Source organism: Zonotrichia leucophrys, chromosome 13 (assembly GCF_028769735.1).
Source record: "Zonotrichia leucophrys gambelii isolate GWCS_2022_RI chromosome 13, RI_Zleu_2.0, whole genome shotgun sequence".
Classification (NCBI taxonomy): Eukaryota; Metazoa; Chordata; class Aves; order Passeriformes; family Passerellidae; genus Zonotrichia; species Zonotrichia leucophrys.
Window position 1 is genome coordinate 15,268,795 of NC_088183.1, and position 22,420 is coordinate 15,291,214.

At 49.7% G+C, this 22,420-nt stretch overlaps 1 protein-coding gene across 5 annotated transcripts in view; it reads right to left on the bottom strand.

Annotated features, from left to right (window-relative positions):
- The window catches only part of NRG2 (neuregulin 2), a 157,500-nt gene that overhangs the window by 64,231 nt on the left and 70,849 nt on the right, over window positions 1-22,420 (bottom strand). The window contains exon 1 of one of the 5 annotated variants that reach the window (XM_064724665.1): window positions 20,413-20,583. The exons of 3 other annotated variants lie outside the window; for them this stretch is intronic. In XM_064724665.1, the coding sequence (XP_064580735.1) occupies window positions 20,413-20,500 (88 nt within the window). In that variant the 5' untranslated portion in view covers window positions 20,501-20,583. Of the gene's footprint in view, window positions 1-20,412; window positions 20,584-22,420 lie in introns of those variants that run through there. One more of the 5 variants, XM_064724664.1, reaches the window with a different exon arrangement.

The window sequence follows — 22,420 nt, forward strand, 5'->3', positions numbered from 1 at the left end:
CAGGAGCCACCACTCCAGGTCCTGGGGGTCTGCTGAGGACCCCTCAGCTGCCCCACACAGACCAGACACTGGTGAAAGGACACAGATGACTGGAAGGGCGAAGGTGATGAAAAGTCTGAGATCTGTGGATTTGGGGTTGGGATGAAGCGTGGAAAGCACTTTGCTGAAGCCAGAACAAATGCATTATTCCTCCCTACATGTCCCATACCTTCCCTAACACACAAGTTTCTTTTCCTTTAACTAAGTTCCTTCTCCCCCTCCTTCTCAGGGAGAAGAAGTGACTACAACACCAATCTACAGCACTATTATAATTTTTTTTAATCTATTCAAATTGAGGGTGACCAAATTTTCATGACCACTCCCATCACCAAAGAAAATTGACTGGAAAGTTACAAGCAGCTTTGTTGATTTAGGTTTGTTCTCTATAGGATCCCTCTGGCAACTCAAACCATGGGATCCTAGAGGTCTTTTCCAACCTTAATGATTCTATAATTCTATGAAAATGTGCCACAAAGCCAGAAATTCCACCCTCCTCTTACAAATCCTGGCCCCACTTATATTTAAGAGCAACTGATAAATTCCTCCTCTTCTGTCTTTCCCACAGTTAAAAATCCAGTTATTCTTCTTTGCAGTGAAAGTTTTGAAATTGGTGTATGATTTGGTGCAGAGCCTGGGGCTGCAATCTCAGCTCCATTGAAATCAATGAGCAGCTGGTCACTGGGCAGGGATGTGCTCCCAATACCCAATTTTCAAAAACAATTGGGCTGTGCTTTTGCCACTATACTGGAGGTGCCCATGCATAAACACCCACCTGAAGAGCACAACTCCACCAAGGCATGCACATGCAAATATCCAATATTAAAATCCAGGGGCTGAAGAGGTTGGATTTGCCAAACCTAGTACTCTATGAACACTAGCTGGTTTGCAAACAATGTAATTGGAGTAGAATTGCTATTGTGTTTGTTTGTTTTGAATATTTTTGGCCAGGAAGTTGTCCTGGAGGTATAGTTGAGCATAAGTGGTCTGGTGGAAAAATGTCATTCATTCTGTTCCTATTAAGACCAAAAACAATAGCCACACAAAGACAGCAGCGACAATTTCTGCTCTTCATGCCTCTAACAATGTGTTTTCAACCCTAAAGGCAACATCTTGTTTGTACCCAATTGATTCTGGGATCATATTTTATATAATCAAATATATCTTTGAACAAAGATATGTTTTATGAAGTGCTCAATTTCCAGATGACCTTGGAAACAGCAATTCATAAAATATAGCTTTATCTCTATCTTCACAATCAGCTAGAAAAATTGCCCACCCATGCTTTGTGGACTGCCAGCCCAGACCCAGCCAACAAAGAAATTACCCCAAGCATCCAAAACTCTAAAATACATTAATCCTTTGTTCCAGTCACTGAGCACTAAGCACAAATTACTTGCCCTAGAACCCTGGTAAAGACCCGGGTGGCATCCATCATCTTTCAATCACCAGAGGAAAGTGATTGAAAAACACACCCCAGGAGACAAAACAATCTAGGTTAGCAGAAAAAACCCTCATTTCATTAAATGTTTATTATGAAATCTGTACATGAAACCATATATAGACCCCTTTTGTCATGGCAAAGCTAAAGGCTAAAAGCTTTCAGAATACAGGGAAGAATTTGCAGATGCAAATGACCATTAGTGGGATGTCATTGGTTCTAGAAAGGGAGGAACAAAAACCCTACTGGATGTTTTACAGCTTTATGAATCACAGGACTGTTGTTTTAAACACAGAGGAGAAGAGCTCAGTTAGAGGGGAGCTGAAATTCCTCTCACAGGGACTGCCTGCTCCACCTGGGCTCTCCAAGGATGGGAGGAAAGCAGACAGCCCATCATGGATTGGTGGGAGCATTGCAGGGAGAAATTGTTCCCTGTGAGGGTGGGCAGGCCCTGGCACAGGGTGCCCAGAGCAGCTGTGGCTGCCCCTGGATCCCTGGAAGTGTCCAAGGCCAGTTTGGACAGGGCTTGGAGCATCCTGGGGCAGTGGAAGTTGTCCGTGCTCATGGCTGGGGCTTGGGGATGATATGATTTCCAAGGTTCCTCCCAACTCAAACCATTCTGGGATTCTGTGATGATTGTAGGACACAGGAAAAACTGCAAAAGCAGGAGCCACTGCAATGTAGGGGTACAGCACAGCCCCAAACACCCACACCAAATCCTTCAGGTAAATCAGGACACAGGGAGGCCACTGCAAACAGGAGAATGTGACCGAAGCTCTGAGCAAGGTGCCAGCTTTGGCACACAAAGCTGATCCTCCCTGCCCAGCCCTGAGCCCATCACAGCCAGGTGTGCCAGGCAAGGACAGAACTGCACCCAGGCAGCACAGCCCTGCTGGGGATCCCTGTCCTACCCCCTCAATTCCATTGCTTTCAAATGGAATGAGCACCACAGAGGGGGTGAACTAATGAGGTGTGAGATCTGAGGTCAGGAACCACAGAACACCTCACTGCAGTGATGCCTTAAGTTTTAGCTTTCATATTTTTCAGATTCTGTACTGCATTTTTTCATATTTTCCAGATTTTGTACTGCATCAGTATATAACTCTGAACTTTATATAAAGTGTTAGCAAGTTCTCCTCACAGCTCAGTCAGACAAAACAATCCTTTTCCAGCTCCAGAACCAAGGATACCACTGCAACTTCAGCCCAAAAATTGCAAACAACAGGGAATTGGGGAGAGGAAGGATGGGACGGCATAACCTGGAGCTGTAATTGGACAATTAACCCCAATATTTAAATGGACCAAAACTTACAAAAGTGGGAAAACTCACGACCCATCATCCATCTTGGGTGTAGCCATGGCTGGGCTTTTGCACTGTCCAAGATGCATCCTTTGAAGGCCTTTTAATAAATCCCTACTTTATTCCTTTAGCACTGCCTAGCCTCCGTACCAGGGAGCCTCTCAAGGCATCAGCAGAGGGTCTGATAGCCCAAACCCACACCAGCCCCATCCCAGCAGAGGATCCACCTCCTTCCCCACCCCAGCAGACTTCGCTGTGAGAGGCAGCTTTAACGAGTGTTTTCAAACATGCTTAACTTCAGCAATCAGGGAAAAATAAAAGAAACTTGGGATCAGTTACAAGATGTTAATCCAGGGCGGGCAGAGGTCAAGTGAAGGTCAGATGCCACAGCCCAGCTGGCAAAATTTTTTTGCTGCTTCAACTTCCCAGGAAGTTCTGGGCCACAGAACATCCTGATGTTTCACACACAACCAGGTGAAATGCCACACAAAGCAGGGACTCACAGATGAAAGCACTTTAATATCTGGATAAATAAATTCAGTGAGAAGCCTCTAATGCTGAGGTGGAGATGTTTAATTTTTAACCTATAAAATAATATTCTCTAGCATTCCGTGACAAAAGCCAGCCACTTGCAGTCGTAATTACAATATTTTTTTTCCCATGTCTCTGCCTACTTTGAAAGTTCACCATTGTCTCTGGTGAGAGACAAATCCACCAGAGGGTATTTCCAAAACAGAAAGCCCTGTTTTTATCGGGATCTCCCCACAAGAGACCCCAGGGCTTGCATTAGAGACTTGTTTGTTCTCTGTAATGTTATATTAGAAAGATTAAAAGTTTTGCTGTTGGTTGAAGAAAGGCTTTAAAGCACTTGGTACCAGAAGTGACCGCAGGTCTGGTTTTCATCCAGACACAGGAAAGAAGCTGAAGATCATCCCTGAGACAGCTTTTCCACGAGCCCAAATCCCACCGAGCGTGGATGGAATTACCACCCTGCACCGTGGCATTGTCCCAGTGCCCCTTCACTGGGTCTGTGCCCCTCTGGAGCTCTGGGCACGGCATCTGCTCCTTCTCGGGGCTGAGGAACCCACGCAGGAGAGACCCCACAAGGCAGGCACAGCTCCCCCAGCCCAGCCCGGCGCAGGGAGCCAGGCAGAAGGGCCACCCTCGTCCCTGGGCTGCAGGGAAGCAGCAAATGGAGCTGTAAATTCCGACTGGGACTCTGGGCACTGCCCAGTGGAGACACTAACACAGCGTGTCTCCTGCCTTGTCCAGAGTGCGGCTTCCCAGCATTGTTCTGAGCAGCTCCGGACCCCCACTGGAGCACAGCAATGGGTGGCTTCCACTGAAATGTCCCCCAACCAAGCTGATTTACAGCTGCCAGGAGTCTCCAGGATGTCAGCTCTTCCTGATTAATTTTTTTATCCTTATTTTCCCTCGTTTTATATTTGAATATTGCTTATTGCGATATTCTTCAGAACTATTCTCTGGAAAGCCATCCTGGCTAATTTTTGGCTTGTAAATTGCTCATGAGCAGTTTGTGGCTTGTGTTTTAAAAAAAAAGAAATCAAGAAACTCTGGCCCATTTTGGTTGGATGAAGAGATTTTGTGGCCTGCATCAATTCTAGTCCCTGACAGCAATGACAGAGCTCTTATTATCACAAACATACAGTTGCAATTTTAAAATTTGCTTCCTGTGACTCTTCGTTAAAATTTAATCAACAGTTTCTGTTTCCACAAACATTTCTCTGGCAGAAAGATCACTTTATAGAATATTCATAGGCAACAAATGAGAAGGAAGGTAAAGCAAATTTGACTTTGTGATGAGAGCCAACCCTTGCTGGCTGTCCAGCTCCTTCACGGAGGGATTTAGGGAAGAGAAACACAGGAAGGTGTAATTTTCTAGGAGCCATTGCAGAACACAAGTGATTGAAAACAAAGACCAAGGATGCAGCAGCAAAATGTGGGCAAAGAGGAGACAATAGGCAACGTGGTGATGACCCAAGCAGGGAAATTATTCCAGGTTCAAACTGGACATGGGTTTATTGACCTCCTTCATGTCCAGCCTTAGGTCACAAAACGGGAAATTTCGCCAAACTGGGCAGCAGATCCTGCACAACACAAACAACTTAAGGTGAAAACCAGAGTTCTGAACAAAAGATGGTTGTTGAGCAAAAAGCTATTAATAGTGCTGGGTTTTATCCCAGAAATGTTGCGTAAAGTGGGACAATTCACATCCCTTCTCTGTGCTTCCATTTCCTCTCTCAAAGATCCCACTTAATATATTTGGGGCAGGGACTGGCTCTTGTTATGACTCTGTGCTGTGAATAGCACAAGGGGAACAATGCTGCAGCCAGGACCTTTGGATGCCACCACAAATGCCATTTTAAGCAGCGGTGACAACAAGCGGATGGAGTCTGGGATCCAAGGAGGAGACCTGGGCAAAGCCAGGGCACAATGCAGGTTTCATCCTGTGTTGCAAGCATGGGTGGTTCTCATCTCCATGCAGGAGTGACAAAGGAGGCAGTGGAGCTGGCCAGGTAAGAAGGATCTGCACTCAGAGCCTTTGTAAAAGCAAATTTCCTACAGAGCTGCTCCTTCACCTCTGCAGTCCCACTGCCTCCCTTCACCATCTCCCAAGCCACCCTTGAGCACCCCCATGCAGAGAAATGCAACCACCTAGAACCCAAAAAGGGATGTACAGGGGCCTGAGAACACTGCAAACCTGATGGGAAGAGTGGGGTCTCCTCTTCTGGAGAACATTTTTGTAGGAAATGCTCAGTCTAAATACCCCATGCATGTGACTTTGTTTATAATGAATCTGTAGAAGGGACAGTGGTGCTGACGAGCTGCCCTGGAAAAGCCTGGATGGACCTTTGGGTCTACAGAACTAACCTGGAAAGGTCCAAAGACAAGGTTCAGGGGGACAACAAATCACAGGATTACAAGAATGAGCTTGGAAGAACCACTCAGAAATCGAGCAGATCACATCCCTGCCCTGAGGGGGGACCCATCCACCTCACCAGGACCCAGACACACGACCAAGCTGTACTGCACATCCACACTGCATCCACAGGGTGCCCCAGGACCTGGATTGCTTCTAGGATACAGCTGATCCTGACCCCACAATCTCACCAGCAGTGGATGGATCCCTCTGGACTCTGCCCTGGCTGAAAGGCTGTCAGTACAGAGCCCTGCTCAGAGCTGATGGGAGCCCAGCCACACTGGAGGTGATGGGAGCCCAGCCACACTGGAGGTGATGGGAGCCCAGCCACACAGGCAGCTCCTGAGACCTGTGAGGCTCTTCTGGCCCCCAGCTGCAAAAGTGATGTTCCATCATTCCAAAGATGTAATCTACCTCTCCTTTTGTCCTGTCCTTTACACTACTCCTTCTTCTTGTTCTCTTCTCCTTGCCCATGCCAGCTGCCACCAACCAGAGATAACCAAAGCCACTCCTCTTTGTCATTGCTGTCTCAATCTTGGCTGTGGAGTTGATGATTTTTTTTTTCCTTTGCAAAATCCATTATCTTGAAAACCTTGAATACCACTCTAAACCCCCAATCTCATCCTCCTCTCATTTCTGGAGATGCTGACTACCTCCCACATCTCACTGAAGAGCTCCTAGCAGCCTTGTCTCCATGAAACCCAGAATCCTGAATCACCCTCTCAGGCAGACACCTGAATACTGGGGCTGCTTCTCAGCCTGTTTGGGATGGAACATTGGGATCTCCACTGTCCCACACAGCTCAGAGACACTTCAGCGCTGCTCTGAGGCCCTGGGGTCACACTTTCCCCCTGGCTGCAGGCTGTAGAAGCTGAGCTTCCACTCACAGCCCATGAGAGGTGCCTGCTGTCACCCTGCTGCCCTGCCTGTCCCTGCAGCAGCCCCTCTGCCCCATGGCCAGGCCTGGAACACCATGAGAATAAAACCTTTCTGCTCACCCAGACGATGCTGTTTGGAGTTGCAGGACGCCTGCACACGTTCAGAGGAAGAATTCATCCCAGATTCTGCAGTCACAGGACCCCTGCACACGTAGAGGAATTTTCCATCCCAGATCTGCTTTTCTAATGGTGCTTTTCAGCAAGGACCCACACCAGCAATTACCCAGCTCTCACCCTAAGCCAGGGGATCATGGAGATGGAACATCACAGTCGAGCACAGCCTACCCCATTATGCTTCTCACCTCATTTTTCAACTTGTGCCCCTCCCTTTGTAATTTGGTGGTAAATAAATGCCTGGACAAAATATCAGCTAATTAACTGGGAGCGTCTTTGTGAGCACGAACAAAAGCTGAATGGACACCTCAGACAGGATCACACAGCAGCCCTGCCCCGTGAAGGATACTCTGAAAAAACATTCCCAGGTAACTGAGAATGAACAGATCCCAGTTCATCAGAGCCCTCAGGGGCTCCTGGATGTGCTGCAGGGTCCAAGGAGCCTTTCAGAGGTTAACTCTGTGCAGCCACCATGGAGGGCAGCAGCTGGCACAGCTTCAGCTCCCAAGGCTGTGCTCTCCTTCACTCCCCTGACAATTGGACACACTGCTGTTTATCCTAATCCATTGTTCATGGTCCTCCCCACCCAGTTCTCTGCCCATGTGATGCTCTCCTGTCCTCACCAACTGGAATTAATTTGGGGTGCTAGGGCTCTATCAAGACATTTTGCTGAAATCTAAATGCTGGCAAGGAATTACCTGCTGTCATAAGATATTCTGGGATTTTATCAGACACTCAGAGTAAACACACAAGTCATCACATTTTTCTGGGGCAGCTGGCTTGTACTTCCCAGCTCCTCAGTGATCCTCTGAACAACCACTCAACTTTGAGAGGGAGATCCTGGTCAGCAAGGATTGTTTATCAACATAAACTTTATTCCCCCACAATTCCCCTCTACTGGCGTGTTATGTAAAGCTGATGCTGCTAAAACATCCAGCTGAACTTAGGTCAAGAGAAGATGGCTTTTGAAAGCCTTCCAATGGTTCGTTTGCAGTAAATGGCTAAGAAATAAATCATTTCAGCCCTGATGAGTCCTCAAGCAGCCAACTCTGTTAGCAGGGCAGCTCCAGCAGTGAGGAGCAGGGGGAGGCTCCAGTGACACATGGGGACTCGTGACAGGCACAGAGAGCAGCCAGGGAGGACCACCAGGCTGAGGGAGCCTGAGATGTTGGGTCTGACCATTGACCCTGCTAGACAAGAACCCCACTCAATGCAGTGAGTATCACTTACTGCTTCTGAATACTTCCCAGTGGGGAAGCCTTCTGCATTCTCTCATGGTCAGGGCTGCCTTCCTGCCCTGATGCCCAGAGGCACAAAACCCCTGCATGGATTTTTCCCCAGTTTACCCAGATGACAGCATGCCTGTGCCTCGTGTAAATGTCTGCCTGTCTGCCAGCCCTGCCATGCTCTTGCCATCAGTGGCTGCAGTCACAGCTTCCAGGGGATGCAAATGAAACCAGCCAGGGATGTCTGGGCTCACACCTTTGGCCTCAGAGAGACCTAGGGAATGCCACATTTCCATGACTTTTTGTACTGTCATGGTGTCCCTTCTCCTTTTAGATACCTCACGTTTCAATCCTGTGGGGTGCAAGGATCCCCTGCTCTCCCAAAGGCAAAGGACTTGAATTGACAGCCAGGAGCTGGGATGTGAGGCCTTGGCTCAGCAGGCAGTGTACCCACAGATCACCTTCAGCTCCCCAGAGCATCATTCCCCAGGGCTGGCATGGTGGGACTGAGACAGTGCTGGAGGGCTGGGTTTGAGGAAAACACCTCAGGAAGCTTCATGCTGTGGCCTGGGTGGGACACAGATGGCAGCTGGGTGACCAGCCCAGCAGCTCAGTGAGCACCAAAGCTGAACACCCTCCCAGAGGCCCCTCCTTCCAGGAGCTCTGAAGGGCTCAGGACAGCCCATGGAGGTGGGCCCCAGGCTGCCCTGACAGGTGTGGGCTCCGCAGCTCCTCCCAGGGCAGTGCTAGGGAGGAAGGGGCACTGCCAGCCCCGTGCTCAGGGGCTCCTCCAGAGGGTACCACAGCCCTGGGGCAGGCTCTGCTCTGCAGGGCTGCCCCTTTGCTGGGTACACAGAGAACAGCCTCCCCTGCCCAGCCCTCATTCCCTGTGCAGTGCTAACCTCAGAGCAGAGCTGCCCCAGGAGCCCTTGGCTGCCCAGCTCCACTGCAGCTGCACCAAGCACAGAAATTAAAAACAGCAATGCTTTTCTGCAGGATAACAGGGTGCAAGGCAGGACTCTGGTGCAGAACAGCTCTTTCCCTTTAAATTCCCACCCTAGGCCAAGCATGTTTTGCAAGAGCCTCCCTGTGCAGACAAGCCCCGAGGCTCCAGTGCAGAAAAACGCTGCTGCTGCTGGGGAAGCACCCAAACCTTGTGAGGCAGGGACCAGGACTGCAGGGGAGCAGCTGCTGTGCCTGCATGGGGCAGGAGAGCTGGGACAGGCCCAGGGAAATGGGCTCTCCATCACAGAGAGGACCCTCAGTGTCTCTTGTGACCTGCAAAAAGACCAGGAAGAAAAGAAGGGGAAAGGAGGAGAGGAGAGAACAGACAGACATCAGACACACAGCTCTGCTCCTTTGGAAATCATGAACTGGGAAATCATGAACTGGGCCTCTTCTCCTTGAAAATGGTGACATTGAACTACACAGAAGGAGATTTCCACCTAGAGATGTGTTTGGGGCTTGCTGTTATCGCTGATGTTGTGAATGTTTGGGGCCCAGATAGGACACACTGTCTGTCTCTGTCCTGCCATGACAAAGGGTAAAGAAATTGGAGAGTCACAGAAAATAAAGGAAGTACAGCACCTGGGGCTTCAAGGGAAATACCAGATTATCACAGGCCTGGCAATAAAACCAAAACTGTTGGCACTGCTTCAGATTAACACTGTTTCTTTCTGCCCTCCTAAGACCCCAAAATGAACAAGACACCTACCTGACCCCACCAGAGAACCAGAGCTGTGACTCACAGAATCTCCCTCACAACATTACCAACACAAAAATGTTACAACACATGAAATGAGCAATGGCCCTGCCAACACAAGGCTGCTTCTTAAAATGGCATGGCCTGCCCACACTTTCTAAATATAGGATAGAACAAGGAAACCTCTCCAGAAGTCCTAATAATCAAAAAAAGGAAAAAAATAAACCCAACCAAATACATGCTACATGGACAGAGGGGGTTTTGAAAGCTGTTATCAACTATTTCCATTGCACTCCAATTTCTGCCACTCCTGCTTTCCCTTCTGTTCACCAGCTGCAGGTAGGATGGATAAGCTTGACCACAGAAAGGAGTAATTCCTGAATTGCAGCTTAGGAAAGTCCCAAGCAACACGAGCAGCATCACAATTTCTCATCTGCAGATTCAGCCTGGGAGCATGCCGGGAGAAGAGCCAGAAGTATTAATGAAAAGAACGAAATTTTTAGGTCTGTGGAAGCCAAGGTCACTTGGCATGGGCAGGGGCTGCAGTGCCCACACCATCACCAGCAGCACTGCACCCTCCTCAAGGGATGAGCTGAGAGAGGAGCACTGAGGAGCCACAAGGGCTCTGTGCTGGGCCTGCCCAGCCCCACGTTGTGCTGTGCCTTTACTGCTGCTCTGCCAGCCCTGGGATCCAGCAGCAAAACCCCCTCAGGACACGTTCCTGGAGCAGTGCTCCTTCTCCTGTTTCCCACAACAGAGAGCCAGGATCCTCTGCCCACAGAGCATTTTTCACTTGACAGCTTTGCTTTGGTTACCAACGAACCTTTTCACCCCCATGCCTGGAAGTGCACAGCCATGAATCAGGAAAGCTGAGTCAGACCCTCAGCCCTGGTGGCTGCTGCAGAGCACCCCGAGTGCTACCACAGCATGGGGGTGGCACTGCCCTTCTCCCCTGCCTCCCACAAGAAACCCCAGAGCTCATTCCCCCATCATCTGCAGCCATTCCTCCAGAGTTTAGCACTTTCATATTTGCCAACCATCATCTGCAGCCATTCCTCCAGAGTTTAGCATTTTCATATTTGCCAAGATATTTGATAGGACAGGGCAAAATGGATTTAAACTGAAAGAAAGTAGGTTTAGGTTGGATGTTAGGAAGAAAATCATCCCTATGAGGGTGGGGAGGACCTGAGGTTGCCCAGAGGAGCTGTGGCTGCCCCATCCCTAAAAGTGTCCAAGGCCAGGTTGGACAGGGCTTGGAGCATCCCAGGATAGTGGAAGGTGTCCCTGACCATGTCAGGGGATGGAATGAGAAGAGTTTTAAGGTCCTTTCCAACCCAAACCAGTCTGTGGTTCTAAGATTATGTGATTCAAGGTGACCCTCCTGAAATCCATCCATGTTTCTTCATGGATCTTAAACCTCGATATCCAGGACTCTCTCTGGACCCACAAGTGTCTGTTTCTGACAGCAGAGAGGTTTCCTTGCTCCTACATGGTCTCACTGGCCCTACTGGACAGCAAGAGGGGGAGTCAGGCCTCATGAGGGTGGGCAGTGGGAAGGACACCCAGGAATAGGCAACTCATGCTGCCTCCCACCTTTCTGAGATTATCTTTTTAGGATAAAAGGTTCAGATTCTGGACAAAGAGTTTTCATACGTGGAAGAACTGGGAGCAGTAATCCAGGACTGAGTTGGAAATGTTCTTTCAAGCAGAGCAGCAGCATGGTCATTATCATACACAGGCTGCTTTGGGTACCAAGTCATCATTTCATGAAAGATCTGGGGTAATTTTAGCTTTGGGCTGACTCCTTTTTGCTTGGTCATATAACTGGCATCTCTGCAATGTCAGGATCTCTCCTGAGATGCAAGTTTTAGCTGTGTTTGTTACCCCACAGCTATCCAGAGAGTTTATTTTAGCATTCATTAAACGTGCCTCTCACGCAGCCTCTCGGCACAAATGCAGAAACCTAATCTCATTTATTGACAAATGTGAAGCAAAATATACTTCCATGCCAAGGAGTTCATTGCATTCTTTGTCCTTGCCCTTCAGGCAGAAGCCTGAATGAGCAGATGAAACACGAAAGATCTCTGCCAGGGAAACAAACTGTGCCTGGGGCAGTGATCAGGGGGCTCCTGGCCTTGGACAGACATCCTGCCCTGCTCCAGCCCCTCCACCCTGCATCCTGTGGGCAAGGGACCTGTTAGCCAGGCTCTGGATCCAAACCACATTAACACAGCCCTTTTCAGGCAGCATGGCCAAGCAGCTCATTCTGCTCATGGCAGAAGGCAGAGCCAGTGCTGGGCTCTGCTGTGCTGTGAGCTGGAGCTGCTGTGCCCACCCACTGTCGCAGACATCTTTTATGAAAAATCCTTTCCTTAGGATTTTTCCTCCTGAGAAGCTGAGGCCTCAGGTACAAAATGTAAACAATGGTTATCTGCTGCTGTGGAATGCAACAGGTGGATTTTTGATTGGCCCATGTGAGATGTTTCTAATTAATGGCCAATCACAGCCCAGCTAGCTTGGACAGAGAGCCGAGCCACAAACCTTTGTTATCATTCTTTTTTATTCTGTTCTTAGCCAGCCTTCTGATGAAATCTTTTCTCCTATTTTTAAAGTATAGTTTTAATGTAATATATATCATAAAATAATAAATCAAGCCTTCTGAAACATGGAGTCAGATCCTTATCTCTTCCCTCAACCTGAGACCCCTGTGAACACGGTCACACATCCACAATGACATCACAGAGCAGGGCAGGCTGAGGAAGCCCTGCCCAGCACTGCCAGCTACCCAAAATGGAGCAATGTACCCCCATCTGTGGGTGTCTCCCAAGCCTTTTTCCCACCAGAATTCCTCTTGCCTCCAAGCCCTGCAATGGAAATCAGGCAGGTGAGGGTTTGTTTTGCTGGGCTGTGCAGCTGAGGTTTCTCTCCTGCAGAGAGCAGCAGGTTTGCACGGGCACAGCTGAAGCTGGTTACCCTTGTGCACAAGGACTGTGCTAGCAGCTGAAAGATCCTCCTTCCCTCCCTCCACCCTGCCCAACTCCACACTGCTCTGTGCCAGCCCTGCCCCACTGCCCTGAGCCGGGAAATGGGCACAGGCAGCTGGGCAGCCATGCAGGGCAGGCAGGGGGACGTGGCCAGGTTCAGGGAGCAGCTTTCCTCCTCATTGTCTCCCAGGAGCACTCAAACCCAGCTCCCTCCTTGGCTGATCTGCCTTCTCACAGCAGCAATGAGCACCAGGGCTCTGAGGAATCTCCACAAAGCCACACTGCACTGCTGCTGGAGAACACCAGCCTGCCCCCAGAGCAAGGAAATTCCTCTCCAGGAGCACTTGGGTCAAGCCAAGGGGTGGGGAAGAGCAGGGACACACTTTTCGTGTTCTCTGAACCAGAGATGGGGGTGCTGAGCACAGGAGTTTTTTCAGTGGTTTGACTGGAGGGAGAGATGTACAAGAGACACAAAAAGAGCATCAGGGTCAGTGCAGGCTCTGCCAGAGTGGTGTGCCAGCCAAAATTGCATCTCCACACCCCCAGAGGGCTGGAGCACATCAGGAACCAGGGAATTCTTGCAAAGCCCTATGGACTTCAAAGTGGAAGAAAAAATCATGTGAGCACAAACATATGTACACATGCAAACACACACAGAGTTTTGGAGGGGAATAAAGTTGCAGCCTTCAAATCAAAAACTGTTGAAAGCCAGAGGCTTGGATGCTCAGCTGGTGCATATCACACATCCACCAAAAAAGCCAGAGGAGATAGGTCAGAGAAACATCTGCTGAGAACATGCTGGGTGGATTTCAACCTGATTTCACCGCCAAATTAAGCAAATGTGCAAATTCTGACACCAAGGAGAAGTTTCTCTGAAGGGCTTCCAAACATTGGTCAGTGATGGAGGAAATCTGGTTCAAATTTTTGGGGTGTCTCTTTTTAAAAATAAGCCAACTACACACTAAAGCACCTGAATTTAGTATAGTCTTAGGGTAAATTAAAGTTTCACTGCTTTCCTAAAGAACACTTTTTCTGTCCATCTCATACATTTGTAGCTGTCTTTCTTTTTCTGATCTGACGGCAAATATCAGACTTGGAGAGTAAATGTGGTTTCCTTCTCCTCCTCATCCTCACCATGGATGAAAATTTAGCAAGAAAAACTGGGCTCTGACTCCTATTTGTAGTCCAAAATCTAAGGGGATAGTAGGGATGAAGCACAATGTAGAAGAGCTCCGGGACCACCAGACTCCTCAGGAGTTTGACCACAGCATTTCTGCAGGAAGGCAGCCTGGTGTGGTTATTGATCTCTGCAAAGCACCTCTCTCCCTCCTATCGAGGACCTCTTGCCTTCCAGACATGCCTGAACTAAAACCCATTGTAAGAACTGATGACTGAGTCTGCCAAGCCTAATTACCAGAGTTATTAATTACCTAAAATGTTTAATTTTTACCATTATCTCTTGTATTTGTTGTTACAATTTGAAACATCTCAAAAATGCAACAACGGAGTGCTGCCCTTGTTGGAGGGGAGACCATCCCAGGTCACACTGGCTCAAACACCACTTGGTGCCTGGGCACAGCACCAGAGGCAGGAGCAGGACCACACACACCTCTCCCTGCTCTGACACTCCATGGGATGGGCAGGGAAGGGACAGTTTTGCTCAGTTTTGCCCCAGTCATCCCCTGTGGGTGCAGTGAGAGCTTCCCCTTGGGCAGAGTCCCCTTCCCCAGCCATGTGACTTTGTTGTGTGTCCCAGACAGGAGGTCAGCACAGCAGGTGATGCATGTCCAAGCTCCAGCCCTGCTGGAGAGGCCTTCGCCCTCCCAAAGTGCCTTCCCTGCCAGCACGTCCCTGGGCAGCCCCAGGACAGCACACGCCCACAGGAACCAGGGCAAGGAGCTCCACACAGCCCCAGGGAGCCAGGAGTGCAGGGAGGCTCCTACCCAGCTTTCCACAGCCTCATCCTCAGCGACACAGGTGCAGATTCCCCAAAGGAAAGCTCCAGGTTATCCCACAGCCTCTGTTCTGAACACTGCTTCTAGCACAGACATCATCCAACCTTTACTGGGATTTCAGCCTTGTGACTTCTCAGCCTGGATTTAGGATCCTAGGCATGAGTTGCATCTCTCAAGCTTCTCTTGAACTTGATGTGTTCAAGTTCTCTTCAAGAGACACAGTGTTTTTTAATGGAGCTTTGCTGCCAGAAGAAGCAAGCACAGCCAAGCAGGAGGTGTGTTACCCAGAGTTCCACTCACTGCATATTCCAAAAGCTGTAACAGAGCTCTCAGGCACTGGAAAAAGCACAGGGTCCTGCTGAACATCCCCCCTCATGCACCTGAAAGCACTCATTGGAATCTGAGGGGAAATGAGAAGGGGTCAGAGGAACAGGAGGTTCATCTCCCCCATTTCACTGCCTCAGGAGTTCTGCCACAGCCTCATCCCACCTTCTCCGAGCAGTTTTCAGCTCAGTTCTATTGGGGCTCAGCCTGAGGCAAGCCCTGGGCTCAGGGCAGCACTCAGAGCAGGCTCTGGCAGGGCAGAGGCAGGAGGAAGGGTGTCAGAGCCAGGCTGCTCGTGGCAGCACAGCTCTCCTTCAGCCAGGTTGCAGCTGGAGCCCATCACGTTAATGAGGCAGGAGAATGAGCTGAGCACATGACCTGCAAGGTCGGCAGCCAGGCTGTGCTCAGCCCCTCTCCAGATGTTCCTCCTCTTTCCAGAGACTGCCTTTCCCAGGTTACTTACACCTCCAAAAAGGGATTGAAAATGGAATGCCCAGGGCTCTGACTCACCAGCTTTTGGATCCATAGTGGGATTACTTACTAATGTACTGTTCTGCTGCATCCTGCCCCTCTGCCAGGCGTTCCCAGCCCTGCAGTCTGCCTCAGTGCAGAGATGGGTTATCCCTCAGCCCTGCTGGGTCCCTCTCCTGTAACTCCTGTTTGTATAAACACCTGAAACTGTGAGCCATGGACAGTGGAGCAACAGAGATACGTGCTCTGTTCAATCCCTCCTTCAGCAGAGCTCCAGGGAAGACCAGAAAGGAGCTGGGATTCACCTCTTGCTTTACCCCAGCATGAATCACTGGAGCTTGTGAGTCAGACCCCCTCCATTCCCAAAGCTGAGCAAGTCCCTGCACGTTCCCCAGTGCGTGGTAACTGTCCCCATGTGTGCTCTGAGCCACATGAACACCAGCCCATGGAAACACACATGTGCACATGGAGCACAGCTGACATCTGCTACCTCGTGTGCCTGGGTGTTTATAGAAAACAGAACTGCTACTGTGGGATATCCGCCGTGGGTTATTGTTCATGTAAACAAACCTTTCTGGCTAATATTTCTACCAGCTCCTCAGAACTGGAGTCTTTCCTGAGAGCAGAAAGCTGAGAACAAATCAGGAGCGCGTTCACCCTGCAGCGTGGACACAGCCCACACAGAGGAGCCTTGGCTGACAGGGAAGGAGCTGCTGTGCCTGTGCTGCTGTTGAGGATCTCTGAGGCTGCACTCAGCATCTGCAGGGGGTTCCACATCCCCATCCTCCCTCCCAAATGCTGTAGTAATGTGGCAGCGCTCTAGAGCAGCCAGGCTCACAGACCTGGGCAATGTGCACCTGCCTCTGCCACAGTGCCACTGCTGGCTCCTGCCCAGGGGGCACCTTCCCCTTCAAGCCTTGGGAGTTTCAATTGCAATACCCTTCTGCACAACCTTTCTACCAATTCCTGACTCATCTGGGAGCTGAGGTCAAGCCAGTTCCTACTGAAACATGAGATACTCTCTGCAGAGACTCTTCACCTGCTCTCTGAGTAGTTTTCCAGCATTAGCAATTGCCATGGGCAGTTCAGGAGAAAGCAAAGTGCCTGTGCTGCCAGCTTATTAGCACTGACAAACAGCAAAAAGCTGAAGCACACGCAATGTTTTCCTCAACACCAAATAAAAATAAGAGAAAATGCCTGGAATTGCTGGGGAATTTGACCAACCAAATGCTTTACATTTCTCTGCTCTTTTCTCCCCAAGTGACCTCACGAAAGTACAGATGAAATGCAGACCCTTTCCAACTCGCTTATCTCGCTAGCAAGGCTTCCTCCAGCCCTTTTTTCTTCTCATCCCAATCCCCTGCCACAGCTCTGACTCTGCTCAGCTCTGCAGTGAACGTTGGCATTGGTCTTGGTCCGTTTGTCCCACCTCCCCAAAGTCCACTCCAAATCTTTCAGAACGTGCCAGGGCTGCTGATTTTGCACTCAGGATCTTGTCTCAGTGTCATGGCTTTGATTGCCCCATGCACAGCACGTGATAAAATACATCTATCTCAGACCTGAACCTTGTGGGAGCATTTCACATTAATTTGTGGGTCTGTTTCCACATCCCATAGCTCAGGTAGTCCCTGCAGGGTGTGTGCTCCACGTGTGCAGGGTGGGACAGGAGCCATGTGTTTTTCAATGCATGTCACAAACGTCTCAAAGAGGGATCCTGATGGTTTGTTTTCATAGGTGGACACCATCTCCCTCTGGAGGCCTTCACAGGCTCTTCCACTGGCTAAAGCTGTAGCCAAGGCACTCACTTCAGGGCAGCTGCACTGCTAGAGGCACGAAAATGTGAGTTTAGGTTAAAGGTAGTCCTGGTCCTCAGAACAAAGCTAGCCCTTCACATGAGAGCAGCAATCCTCTTGTACACATTCACAGAAGCCAAAACAATTGTGTTAAAAGCCGCAGTGGAAGACAAATCCTCTCCTCCCCTGCGTTTTACAGACCTCATGGGAAATCTAGCACACCCCATGGCACATGGATGCTCTCTCTTGAAATTGCTGTTTCAGCCTTCCAGAGGTTGTTCTGCTGCTCTGGTCTACTGGCAGTGAGAGCTTTACCTGGGGCAATTCCCCCAGAGCAGCTGGCAGGGCTGGGACATCCCCTTTGGAGTCCAGGTGAGTCTTGGCCATGCCAGAGCTGTCCTGGGGTTCTACAGAGCACACCCCAAAGGGTGACTGAGGGTAATTTTCCATGCAGGCTCCTAAGAGCACAAGGGTCTGAAAGACTGTCAGAATGTCAGAGGGATCAAAGTCTGGCAGAGGCTGCTCAGGGATGAGTGTGAAGGATGAAGGCTTTGCATGCTGCCATCATTCCCTCACTTTCCCCTGCACAAACAATCAAATGAGAATTCCTGTCCTGATATCTGTAGATACTGCATGAGATTTGTGTAGATGCCCATTCTGCCTCCTGGTTTCAGGGGGGTCAGCACATGCCCTTTGCAGGGAAATTCTACAGCCTGGGAAAACAGAGAGCACAAATCCCCCTGACAGAGCCCAGCCAGGCTCCTGCTGTGTGCCAGGGCTGGGGTTTGCATCAGCCCGGGCATGCTGGAGAGCAGGCTGAGGTCCAGCCTCAGGCTGAAGGAATGGTCCACAGGATGATCTGTGGATCATCCTGGTCTGTGTGCCTGGACTGGGGCATGCACTTAGAAGTGGTTGCAGGAGGAACTCCTCACTCCTGAAGGTTCTTTTGGGGAACCATTGCTAGGGTGTCCTTAGACCACACAGCAAAGGTGACCCATGATGGGAAAAGGTGTTCTCAGGTTCTGCTGGACCCAACCAGCCCAACCCAAAGTGGGGTTTGATTCAGGGACACCACAGACAACCAAGGGTCTTCTTCTAGTGGACCCACAGAGCAAAGAGAGGGTAAACAAGCAACCTCGATCTAAACAATCCACTTACAAGGAATGCAAATTAAAGGATGCTGTGCCAGCCAAATACAGAACCTTCCATTTCTCTGCTTGAGGTACAGACAGGATGATAGAATCAGAGACTCACAGAATCATTTAGGTGGGAAAAGACCTCTAAGATCAACAAGTCCAACCTTTGGCCAATCACCACCTTTTCAACCAGACCAGAGCACTGAGTGCCACATCCAGTAATTTCTGAGCACCTCCAGGGATGGTGACTCCACCACCTGATCAATGCAAGCATCCCCAACGATCAATGCAAGCATCCCCAATGGTCAATGCAAGCATCCCAATGATCAATGCAATCATCCCCAATGGTCAATGCAATCATCCCCAGTTCTACTCTGGATCCATTAGCAGGCACAAGGGGGGTTTCCACTCCCCTGTGGAATTTATTTATGATGAAACAGCTGACAATGCATCTCAGCAGAAGACTTGGTTGTCAGTGGGATTAACAACAGGTAAAGAGTCTTTCCTTTTTCTCTCCAGAGCAGTGAACTACTGCAGGGCTTTGATGTGGCACTACAGACCTGAGCCTTGCTCACACCTGGCCCTTCTCAAAGCAGGTGGCTGCTCCCTGGGCAGTCCCAGTGTGCCCCATGTCCCCCCTGTGCCTGAGCCAGTGCCTCCCAAGGCACCAGCAAAGGAGATGCCCACGATGCAGGCACTGCCCTGTGCCCTCTGCATTTCACAGGCAGGGCAGGGTGATGCTGGTGATGGCTTGAGACAGCCCCCAACCTGCTGCACCCTCCTGAGCCCCCAAGGCAGAGCCTGTCACCCTCAAGCAGCTGTTGCTTCTCCCTGGTGATTCCAAGCTCCCAAAGCTGTACTGAAGCTTTCCCAACAGCCTCCTCCCAGATCCCACAGCTCTGTTCTGGTGGCACCAGCACCCAGTGCCACCCCAGCAGCTCGGGTGGAGCGGCCCCTGCTCGGGGCACTGCAGGCTCTCCATGCCCAGGGTGAAGGGATGGAAAAGGGAAGGGGCAAATCCTGCCACCAGTGATGGCAGTGCAAAGGCAGAGCAGACCTGCTCAGGTCAGGAGCGGTCACTCATGTCACCACACAGCACAGGAGCAGAGCTGCAGCCAGGCAAGCGAGGAGCTGAACTGACAGGCTCAGGACAGGACCCCAGCCAGCTTTTAGCCTCTTTTAACACTGATAAAACACAAAGCCTGACACGGTTGCTGCTCTCTCCAAATGCATTGCCAGATAAACCACAGATAAGAAACAGCCCAGGATAATCCCTCCCTGATACCATGAGAGAGAAAGGAATTACACTGGGCTGCATTACCACCAAGCCTTCTGTATCCTTCCAAGACAGTTCTTGCACTACCCATGTAGTCAGGAATCGAACTGTAGCCGTTAAAACGTTTAATCCTGGCAATATCATAAATATTGCCTTACCCAGTCAGCAAGGAACAGTCAGATCTCTGAAGAACAGCCTGATTTCAGGAATATCAGCATATCAGCAGAGCCCACGTGTCTTTCACTACAGGTCATTGCAGTTACCTCAAAAACCGAGGCTGTAACTAAAATCTGATCTCTGAGAATTGGTCTGTCTCAAGGAACAGTACCTAGGATCCTCCAAAATTATGACTCTTGATATTTACCTCAGGGAAAAGCAAGAAAATAACCAACTAAACAGCAAATCACCACACAGCAGAACCCCCAGAGAATCAGCACAAACCCCCTCACTTCCCCTATCACCATGACAGGAGCTGAGTACCGCTGTTCATGGAAGAGCATATTGCCCTGAAGTGCTGGGGCTTTGGGTATTTAAGCAAAAAATAAAATAAAATAAGAAAGGAGGAGGAAAGAAAAAACGAGATGAGATGAAGAAGAAAGCAGACCTGTAACAAAAGCAGACCTATAACAGCATGAAATATGAATGAGATGCAGAGATTTGCACACTCGCCTGGCAAACAGTCCCTGGCATTTGCACCCTCATGCAACCCACAAGCACTTTCCTGCTGGCTTGTCTCTTCTTCCTTTAAGTAAAATTTGTTAAAAATGGGAAGTACCTTTTCCTGGGTCAGGTTCTCTTTCCCCTTTTTTCCCTTCTTTGTTCTTTTTGCTCTTTCCTTTCCCTTTTTTCTTGCTCTCGGACATTCTGCACAAGTGTTTACAGTCTCAGGAAAAGACAGTCCACACCAGATCTATATGCCCCACGACTGCTACTCCAAATGTTACTTGCCAGCTGCAACTTCCGACTGTTCTTATATTGTTTCTGACACAGACAACACCCACCACTGGGTGGAGAAGCAAAACTTTAACCGTTTGCTCACTGCTCCCAGTTGGCTGAAGAGATGCCCTGGGTTGCGGTGGGAGGGTGAGGGAAGCAGGGCTATGGGACAGGAGAAGCTCACCCGGGAGTGTCTTGGGCACATGAAGTCCAGAGGTGGTTTTCCACTTGCTGGTTCTGCCTCTGACTGAAAGTAAGTTCTGAGCAGCTTCTGAGCATCCCAGAAATGAGTGTTTTGGGCAGCTGCTGAGGTTCAGACAGTGGTATGAGAGAGGCAGTGGAGTCTAAAGAGAAGGGCAGAGGTTTGCCAACTATTTTCATTTTGCTTTGATCCTGCAGAGGGGTTAAGTTGGCCTTTCTCTTCCTATTGTTGTTCCCACCATAAATCAGAGGGACTTGACCTGCCCTTGCACCCAGCTCGTTGCTGTCCCAGGAAGTCTTTCCAAAAGTTAGGAATAGCTGGAGAGCCCTTACCTGCACTTCTTGTCTCTGTCCTCCATCTCTTGGAGCTCTAGGTGGTTGGTTAAGCCCACATCTCACCTGCTTGGGGGTTAATCAGGCCCTTTCCACAGTCCAACAGGTGATGAGGGACTCAGCCAGTCCCCTTCTGCAGGGCTGCCCGTGCTGACATCGCCTCAAAAATCCATCAGGATCCCCAGCAGGAAAGCCCCAGAGAACTGCCAAGTCATTCCCAGAAGCAGCTAAGGGCTTCAAAGGCCCAAAGGGATGAGAAGTTGTAGGGCACTGGGCAGCACATTTGGTCCAGTCACCCATGGGCCAAACCCAGCTCCGCACTGGTGAGCAAAGCGTGTCCTCCAGAGACGCGCTCCCGCCTGGTGTGTGGACATGGAGAAATGAACGAGGTATCAGCCCCCTTGGGATCCTCTCCCAGTGGTTAATCACCCTCATTGTTAACAATGTCTGCCTGCTCTGAAGTGAAATATCTGGCTCCACTGTCCAGCCATTGTTTCTTACTCTTGTTTTCTCCTCTAGATTAAAAAGCCCTTCAGCAACTGGTATTTTCTCCCATGGAAGTACTTACACTCTGTAATCAAGTTATCCCTCAATTTTCTTTTTTGATAAGTTAAACAGATCAAGTTTTTTGTTTTTTTTTTTCCATTCCTTGCTGTATGGCATTTTCTCCAGCTCAGGATCATATCTGTGGCTATCCCATTTTGCAATATCCTACTTAAGCTAAGAGCACAAAAACCAGGCGCTATTCCATTGTCTCTTGTGGACAGAGGAAAATACAGAGGCAAAATCCCTACTGCCACCCATTCCCAGCCTTTTTAACTCCCAAGTGCTCCATTCAGGCACTGGGCTTCACATGGAAAATCTGTCCCTCTGTGTTTCTACAACAGGTCTTACCAAGTCCCTGCTCTGTCAGACGGACTCACCAAGAGAAATTATTTTGCTTTTCTGCAGCCCCAGTCTCTGTGGTGAAGCTTCCTTTTGTTTTCAATGGGCCAGTGTGCCAAGCCACACCGAGTACCCTCTCTAGCTTCTTTCTCCCCACTGACCCTTGAAATCCCAGCACTCTCTGTCTCTTGCTGACTTTATGAGCAATTTTACCTCCAGGCTACTGGTGATGATGATCTCACAGAAACACCTCATGGTGCAGTGACCTCCTGCCAGCACTGGCTTTGTTGAACACTCCTTCACCTGTATGTGAGGGGCAAAGGAGACCTTCCAACACTCCCTTCTGCAGCTGGAGCAGAGGACACCATCCCACTGAGCACTGGGGCGCAGCCTAATGAGAGGCTGAGATGTGCACACCAGACAGCACC